Source organism: Chanos chanos, chromosome 9 (genome assembly GCF_902362185.1).
Source record: "Chanos chanos chromosome 9, fChaCha1.1, whole genome shotgun sequence".
NCBI lineage: Eukaryota > Metazoa > Chordata > Actinopteri > Gonorynchiformes > Chanidae > Chanos > Chanos chanos.
Genome location: NC_044503.1, coordinates 26,303,767 through 26,312,220, shown reverse-complemented (window position 1 = coordinate 26,312,220; position 8,454 = coordinate 26,303,767). Strand labels below are relative to the sequence as shown.

Genomic DNA, 8,454 nt, shown 5'->3' with positions numbered 1-8,454 from the left:
CCAGCCTATTGATTGCACTGATGCATCACATTAGGTCTCTAAGAGTCCCTTCCTCAGGAATGCAGGGTAGTGGCTGGACTGTAATTTCAGACTGTCTACCAAATGGGAACCCAGGGAACACCTCAACACTATTAAGAGCTTATTGAACAGATATGTAATGATGTAATGATCATTAATTCATCATATATATGTGCAGTATGTTTTTTCTCAAATATGTACATATACATACATACATGCATACATACATACATTATATATATATATATATATATATATATATATATATATATATATATATGTACACACACACACACACACACACATATATATATATATATATATATATATATATATATATATATATATATATAGTATGTTTATCTGTGTAGACTAGCCATCATCTCTTAATATAGTTATAGCAAACTAATTAGCTCATACAAAGCCATTAGAGAGGCCAGTAAAATTGATCTCCCATTGCTGGATCTAACTGTCTACAATCTCAATTCCTACCATTGTTTATTGGTCTACTGCTCATCACTGTTTAACATTCACTGTAATACAGTCTGCTGAAGGAAGATGAGTTTGAGGTGTGGAATGCCTCAGGAAGTGTCTAAGGACCTGACATTTGACCTTATTATAAAAATAGACCTTAAACTTGCCAACTTCAAAAAGAGAGTTGCTTTCTTACTTTAGATTGTGTCAGCGTTAATATATTACGGGTCTGACATACATTATTGAATTTTCCTTGGATTTATTAACAGTAAATAAAAACACATTTTGTTTTTGATGTAGAGCACAATAATGTTTCAGTGCACTCCAGCGCTTCAGCAAACTGGGCACTTTGCTGTGCAAATGAAGAGTAAATGAAGCTGTGAATTACTTATACTGAGAGACAGACTAAAAGTTACAAGGAAGAAGTTCTTGGCGTCATGATAAAGAACAAACGAGCAGGGCCGCGTTTATGGGTATATTATTTTAAGCGTTGAAACACCATTCACCGTTTAAGTAAGTGATTGCGTCATATTCTGCCAGTCTTCTGAAATCATCTTCGTCTGATACTGAACTATTACTGCGCAACTCTATGGATTTCATCTCCGGGAAACGCAGGATCCGCTAGATAATCATTCTGACGTCCTGACATCCACACAGATAACCTGGCCATTTGCAAATGTTTATGACTTGCCCTCGTTCATCAGAGGCATCTGTCATATTAATCGTTTAGCACAAGAACAGTTTAACTGCTGACAAGGAGAATTACAAATAGTGTTAAAAATACATCTGAGATTTCACATTAGTCACCTGATGACACCCTACCAACTGAAAGTAAGCCTGTTAAGATTCAGTGAGGTTCACAGAGAATTTAAAACGGTAGCTTTGGCGAATAACAGTCCAAGTTGCCCCTTGTGGTGACTTTGAGTACAGTTTTTTCAGTTTTTCAAACTGAGAATACGTTACATTTATCCTGTATGCTTTTTATGCTATATTGTCTGTTTTAAGTAAATTCGCCATCTCACCTTATGCACTCATGCTTATAAACCTGTGATAAATTATACAAACTAGCAATCGATTGAATAGTTTCGAAAATTGTCTAGGATCTTATTTATCAGTATGCATGTTTCTCAGGGACTGCTTTTAAAGTGACTCGCTCTCCGGAGTCCTTCAGGTTTGTTGTGCTGCTGTAAAAGAAAGTTAAACGACTAATGAATTTTTGAATTCATACGGTATTAACTTATTTTATGTAATCGTTTTCCGTCATCGCTCGTCATACTTGCAAAGGACAATCTGTAGACTTATTGGCAAAGTTTTGCATGAATACTCATATAGGATGATCTGTATTTTTGTCTAAATTAATTCGTTATCAAGTCCTTAAAGACTGCATGCAATGGTAAATACAACCAACCCATTTCGACTTTGCGTTTGAAGTAAGGGGAATAATGAATTTATGTTTATTTTCCTTTATACCTGACTGTCATAGTGTCTACAAGTGTAAGGCATAGCACAAGGAGTTGACAGGTTACTGATGCGCATCGTTCCTCGGTTCTCTCATTGGTGACAGTAGCAACATCATGGCACTGTTTGCTGCGAGCCGAAACACAATGAACAAAACTTCCCATGCGGTTTTCAAGTTTTTGCGACATGGGAGGGGAGCTTGCAGCAGTACCAGCCCATCCTCTGAATCGGAATTCCGTGAGAAGCTCCGGGCTTTTCCTGGTGGTTCCATTGACTTGGTTAAACGCGAGTCTGGCATCGCTGTTTTGACCGTCAATAATCCAGCTCGCATGAATGCGTTCTCAGGTACAACACACTAACTGAGCATGTTAACACATCTGTTGAACGCCTGTATGTTGCGGGGTATCTCCATTCAGATATGTAAGCAAGCCAAGTGTGATACGTATTTTTTCAGGCGGGATGATGCTGGAACTCGAAGAGCGGATAACCGAGCTGGAAGCGTGGTCAGAGGGTAAAGGTCTAATCCTACAGGGAGCTGCCGGAACTTTCTGCTCTGGGTCAGACTTGAATGCAGTCAGAGCAATATCAAATCCTCAGGTGTCGCCCCGTCCGTATCCTCGACCTTTTAATGGCCAGCTATCACTTACCCTTCTTTCAGTTGCCCCATTTATTCATATCTTAATGTTGGTTATATTTCCAAACCCTGATTTAGCATTCTCTGTAACAAAAATATTGTAATATAATATACAGAAAATGTATAATATAACCTGAAGCATTTACCAATCTGTGGAATTAGGATATATTCCCAATATTTTTGCATTCTTATCCTCATCACTCTGATCATACTAAAATCCTGTTCTCTTCTGTTCAAGGATGGAATGAAGATGTGTCTGTTTATGCAAAATTCCTTGACAAGGCTTCTCAGGTAGCCTATGTGTATTTCTCAGTAATATTTAATGTGTAGTGACGTATTAGTACCCTTTATCCTTTGAGCTGACCTCCTTCTTCTCTCAGTGCAGGCTGCCACTCATCTCTGTGGCCCTCGTCGAGGGCATGGCCTTGGGGGGCGGGGCCGAGCTCACCACAGCTTGTGACTTCAGGTAAAATGTTTACCCATGATACAAAAAAAAAAAATAGTGATTATTGAGTATTTTCTCTAACGTAATGTTGAATGTTTCTCATACCAGGTTGATGACGGCTGGTGGCGTGATCCAGTTTGTCCACAAACACATGGGTTTGGTGCCCGGGTGGGGTGGTGCCGCGAGACTGGTCCGCATAGTTGGCAGCCAGGACGCCCTGAAGTTGCTTGCCGGTGCTAAGAAAGTAGATCTAGACTTTGGGAAACAGATTGGGCTGGTTGACGACGTCCTGGGACCTCTAGCGGGAGAAGGGACTGCCCTACAGGAGGCAGAGCAGTGGCTAAATCAGTTCACCAAAGGCCCCGCTGCCGTAATCAGAGCGGCGAAGAGAGTGGTGGTGTCTGGGAGAGAGCTCCCTCTAGTGGAGGCTTTGAGAACTGAGAGAGATGTGTTCGGGACCGTGTGGGGAGGCCCTGCCAACCTAGAGGCCCTAGCCCGCAAATCCAAACACAAGTGAGAATAAAAACGGTCAACGCTTAACATCGCTGGTTATTTAAGACAGAGTATTTCCTATCTGGTCACAGTAAGGCCAGTGGACCTCAGACTGGCTTGTTTGGTCTCACAAAGTACTATTGAAAAACTATCAGAGCACTACTGAGCTGTGAACTATTAGAATTTAGTCTGCTCTTTTTGGACCAAACAAACTCGGTGGTATTAAGTCCAGTGGCGATTCAACATTTAAAATCCCCTCTTTTTACCTTAGACAATTAAGGCATTAACATGAGCAGACTGATATGAGCTAAGTAAATGGAAAGGGACCTCTTACTGGACAAAAAAATTGGACATAGATACTAAAGAGCCAAGTTTCTGCTGGCTGACTTTGCATCCTTGATTTTATGGTAGTTGGATCAAGTCGAGTTAACTTGGGACAAATAAACTGGGCAAGAGGGGGGAAAAGGCTATTTAAAGTATCCAGCAGAATTTTTTTTTCCAGAGAGGTCCAGGGCAGGAGGTCTAAAGAGAGAGAGAGAGAGAGAGAGAGAGACTGCAAATTTCAGTGATCACATCTTATTCATTACTAATGAGTGGCATGCCTGAGTGATGAAAGATTACCATTCAGTGCTGTTTGTTTGTTTTTTGTTTTTTTTGAGAATGTCTTTTGACAAAATGGATTAAAGCCTTTGAAATAAAAAGGCCCGATTTCTTTGAACAAAGTTGGGTTATGAACAGAAGAGGCATGTTGCCATCACATGATTATTTTGTTTTCCCTCTCTATTGAAGTCGGTGTGTCTCTGTAACGGAGCAGTTTCAAAGTTAGTGCTGATTATTCAGTAGACAGTGAACTTGCTTTGAGCAACAGCTTGAGGGGGCAAAAAAAAAAACCAGTCACACAGAACATGTTTTTAATTTAGTTAAAAAGAAAAAAGGAAAGGACAAGTCATGAACTCACAGTCATGATCTAGCCTCGAGTCTCAAAAGACCAGAGATGTTGCATACATTTTAAGTCGTTAAACATACACACACACACACACACACACACACTTTATTATTAAATTACCAGTTTTGTAACAAAATAACACATGTATCTTCTTAGTTTTCTTAAAATCTGAATACGCTTTAAAATGGGACTTTGTCACAACAGAGTGGCTGAGTCATAAAAATAAGTATTTGTAAGACTTCACAAAAAAAAAAAAAAAAAGTCTGAAAATTACCAGTGTAATTTCATTAATATGTTTTCACACAAGAGAACATTAAAAGCAAGGGCTGAATGTAAATAAAATACCAAATAAACCCTATAATTACCATTGTCAGTAATGATAACCCCCCTTTCCTATTTATGATGCATGCACAAGTTATGAAAATGATGAGCATGTAGTCACTGAAATATGAATTAAGAACTCCAAACCACACTTTCATTACTGAACACAAAATAACACTACTTGAAAATTACAACCAAAGCATGATGTTAGCTGATATTTGGAGAGTGACAAACTGTAGTTCTCAACGTCAACCAAATTCCTAACCGCTGAAAATAAAACAAATAAAATAAAATACTTGATTGGACGAGAGGGGTTACTGGTCAGACAGACCTACATTTCTTGCTTATGGTTTTGGGAATACGACATTAAAGGCGTGACATAAAATGTCAGCAGCACATTCAACAATGACAGTTTAGAGGAAACCACAAATTCACATTCAACAAAACAAGTTTTCACAAACCAAAAGTAAGAGATCGACCATGAAAATAGGACTATTTCGAACAGCTTTTTTAGTTGGGGAGGTGGGCAGATGTTGATCAAGCCATATTACATTTGAGACCTAATGAATCTACAGTCTACAAGACTTCAGTTGCTGTTGGAGTTGCCTTTTTTTTTTTTTTTTTCTTTTCTGAGTGCAATATCGACTGAATGTAATTTCCAGCGTAAGGTGATAAGTAAGTTCACACCTCAGTCACTGTGCATTGGCCGTCTGGCCTTCTCCCTCGCACGCCAGTGGTGGTAGCGGCGGTGGAGTGACCACCGGGAGGCGATCTGTTAACTGGGTTTGAGCCCAGCTGATACAGTCTGTGCCTGCCCTGTGTTTCTTCTCCTTCGGCTTCACCCTCCTCCTCTTCCTCGTCTTCCTCTTCCTCGCTGCTGCTCGCCAGTTCCTCCACTGAGGTATTTAAGTCAGAGGATTCTCTGGGAGAGCTGCTTTCGTCTCTGTCTTCCTCCTCTCCGATAACCCCTCGTTGCTGGGCAACAGATGGACTGATCTGTAACTGGTCGAAGGCACTCTCCAGGGAGGAGCTATGGTCAGGGGAGGAGCTGGTGGTGCTTGTGGGCGGAGCCCTGAGAGAGGCGGGGGGTCTACCAGAGGAAGTGCCCTGAACGGATCCCACCCCGCGCGACACGGAAGCGTCCGCCCCGTCGGCAGAGTTTTCCCGTACCGCGGCTTGTGCGACGGCGTCCGCATCCAGCCGTAATCCGGCCACGCCCTTCTTGGGAATGTCCACGACATCTCGTTTCATCTTGCGACGCCGGCCGTGTTCGTTTCGCCTGTACTGCACCATGTTCTCCAGGTCGGCCACGTACAGAAAACCGGCGATCAGCATTTCCGTGGTCTTCTTCCCCTTGGAGAAGGCGTCTTCCAGCTCACGACTGGTACGCTCATCATACTGCCACCAACCATTACGGCCCTCGTAGTACCAGGCGTATTCGCCCGTGCCTTGTCCTCTTGCACTAGCCTTCAGCTCCTCAGGTGACAACAGGGTGGGTCGTTCCAGAAAGTCGTCGGGAACTTCCTGTCTGCAGAGGGCGCAACGTTTGCTCTGCCAAGACGCTCCTTTAACGCACAGGAAACAGAAAATGTGCCGGCAGGGGAGGCGCACGGGGTGGACGCACGTCTGGAGGCAAATGGCACATTCCGGAACGGGCAGAGATGGCGAGAGCCCTCCCGATCCGGAGCACGTTTCGCCGGCCCCTTTCCTGCTGGGTGCTAGCGAGCCAGCAGAGTGGTCAACCTCACCACAGCTTGCCATCCTGAGGACACAGTGAGAACCCACCCCCCAAAAAATAAAGTCAAATGTGTCACCCTTATCTTTGGGGGAGGGGGGGGGGGGCGGGCTTGATAACAACAGACCTTCAAAAACATAAACACATTAAGGACAACATGTATTGCTTCACTTATCTTTGCTGACACTCATACACAAGAAATTTGAGAAAAGCTATGACAACATGTAGGCAAGTGCATGATTCTGGGTCATCAGGACATTTACAAAAATAATCTACTTACAGGAGTTCCACTAGCGCATCTGTATCGTCAGGGGCAGGGCTATTTCTTGAACTTCACGCCGGACTAAAGAGAAAAGAAAATTAGTACACTCCTGTATCCATTAAACTACTTTTCCTAGAGACTGTGACATGATATGACATTTTTAGCCCTTCCACATAAACTACGAAATTGGGAATACATGTTGCCATGACTCAAAGGATAACGTCCAGGATTCTTGAGTGAAAATACGCTTCTAAATGCAAAGTTTACCACAAACACATCGGAATATGTTATTTACATAAATAATTGAGAGCACATAGACTAACAAAGGTAATCTTTAACCCTAATAAAACAATACTCCGACATATGTCAGTATGGATCGCGTTCCCATTATTCATCCATTCGAACAACTGCTTCTTCACAAGGGTTCAATGCCTGAGATACGCTTTATGGTCATAGGGTTATATTCTTAAAAATATATGTATATGTTTGTAAGTATCTTTCATAAATAAATGGACTACTGATCAACAAGTCTGTCTTACCTATACACAACGCAAATTTGTGATTAATACCTTTAATTTGTCACCAAAGTCGCATTTCTCGAATGGCACTCAGAGCGAAATAAAGATTAAATCGTGCTAGAGGGAACGTCATTCCGTAAGAGATAACCGACTGCAAAGCTAAACTCGCAAGCATACGGTTTTTAACCAGAAATACTGCTAGCATAACTATGCTTCTTAGACAGCTTTTTCAAATAATTGGCAAGATCACATACTGACGTAAACGAGTCATGTACTACGACATAAACGTGCAATAATATTTGGACCATCTATTTTACCATATGCGTGTCAGCTTAACGACTATTTATAGCTGAGCTCCCAAAAAGCTTGGGGGTTAGCTGACCAATCGACCATAGACTTTCGCTAAAACAGCTAGCTTAGCATTCAGAAAGCAGAGCTTCTAAACGACCACACTATTTATGAATAAACCTGAGGTCGTGTGACGTAATGTAGAAGATATGGTCTACATGGTTAAAACTGAATCCTGACCCGTCGTTTCGTGACGATCTAATGACTGAAGTTTCTATTTTAGCCTTCGGGAGATACCGAGCTAGTGCAGCTAACACTTATCTTCCCCAACAGATAGTTTAGTAACAGCTCATTGTAAGCCACAAGGCAGCTTGTCACATTTAATTTTCACCGAAGTTCAACCCGTGTCTTACAAATGAAAAGAAGCAACAACAACGTCAAAATCTTTGGCGAGTGGAATCCACAATTTTTCTGCAGTAAACATCGAATCCTTTTTTCACACTCACCAATTCAGTCGATATGCCCGTCACTTAGGTTAGTTAATACTAGCGGTTCTATTCAAACTTGATTCATTTAGTTAACAATCACTGAAGTCTAAGTTTATAACGAACAGACAATGATGTAACAGATTATACTGAATGAACAGTCTATCAATCAATCTTTTAACACAACGGGAGCAGCCAGTTCAAGGTAGAAGTACACAATTTTGCTTAAATGGCTACCCTTGAGTCCAATTTTCAAAACAATAGTTTCTAGGATAGAAGACCATGGGTTGGTCATAGGTGAATCTACGATAATATGACTACTAAAACTGCGGCTGTTATAGCAGGGATTGCGTGCAATTTATATTTTCGGTTTGGATT

The 8,454-nt window shown here is 41.5% G+C and overlaps 2 protein-coding genes across 2 annotated transcripts; one reads left to right on the top strand and one right to left on the bottom strand.

Moving 5' to 3' along the window:
• Positions 1–1,991: 1,991 nt before the first annotated feature.
• On the top strand, positions 1,992–4,011 carry echdc1 (enoyl CoA hydratase domain containing 1). The gene is made up of 5 exons (XM_030784514.1): positions 1,992–2,295; positions 2,405–2,547; positions 2,823–2,875; positions 2,970–3,050; positions 3,138–4,011. The coding sequence occupies exons 1-5, from the start codon at positions 2,067–2,069 to the stop codon at positions 3,544–3,546; spliced, it is 915 nt and encodes a 304-aa protein (XP_030640374.1). The 5' UTR covers positions 1,992–2,066; the 3' UTR covers positions 3,547–4,011.
• A 792-nt stretch (positions 4,012–4,803) lies between these two features.
• Positions 4,804–8,258, bottom strand: LOC115820763 (E3 ubiquitin-protein ligase rnf146-like). The gene is made up of 3 exons (XM_030784428.1): positions 8,098–8,258; positions 6,804–6,866; positions 4,804–6,550 (listed from the first exon to the last, which is right to left on the bottom strand). Exon 3 carries the CDS (start codon positions 6,547–6,549, stop codon positions 5,470–5,472), a length of 1,080 nt encoding a protein of 359 aa, XP_030640288.1. The 5' UTR covers position 6,550; positions 6,804–6,866; positions 8,098–8,258; the 3' UTR covers positions 4,804–5,469.
• Between the last annotated feature and the right edge of the window lie 196 nt (positions 8,259–8,454).

Coding starts and splice junctions, on each gene's coding strand:
- echdc1 (XM_030784514.1), top strand. CDS start 2,067: ATGGCACTGTTTGCTGCGAGCCGAAACACAATGAACAAAACTTCCCAT. Junction 2,876..2,969: donor TCCTTGACAAGGCTTCTCAG/GTAGCCTATGTG, acceptor CTCTCAGTGCAG/GCTGCCACTCATCTCTGTGG. Junction 3,051..3,137: donor ACCACAGCTTGTGACTTCAG/GTAAAATGTTTA, acceptor TTCTCATACCAG/GTTGATGACGGCTGGTGGCG.
- LOC115820763 (XM_030784428.1), bottom strand. CDS start 6,549: ATGGCAAGCTGTGGTGAGGTTGACCACTCTGCTGGCTCGCTAGCACCC.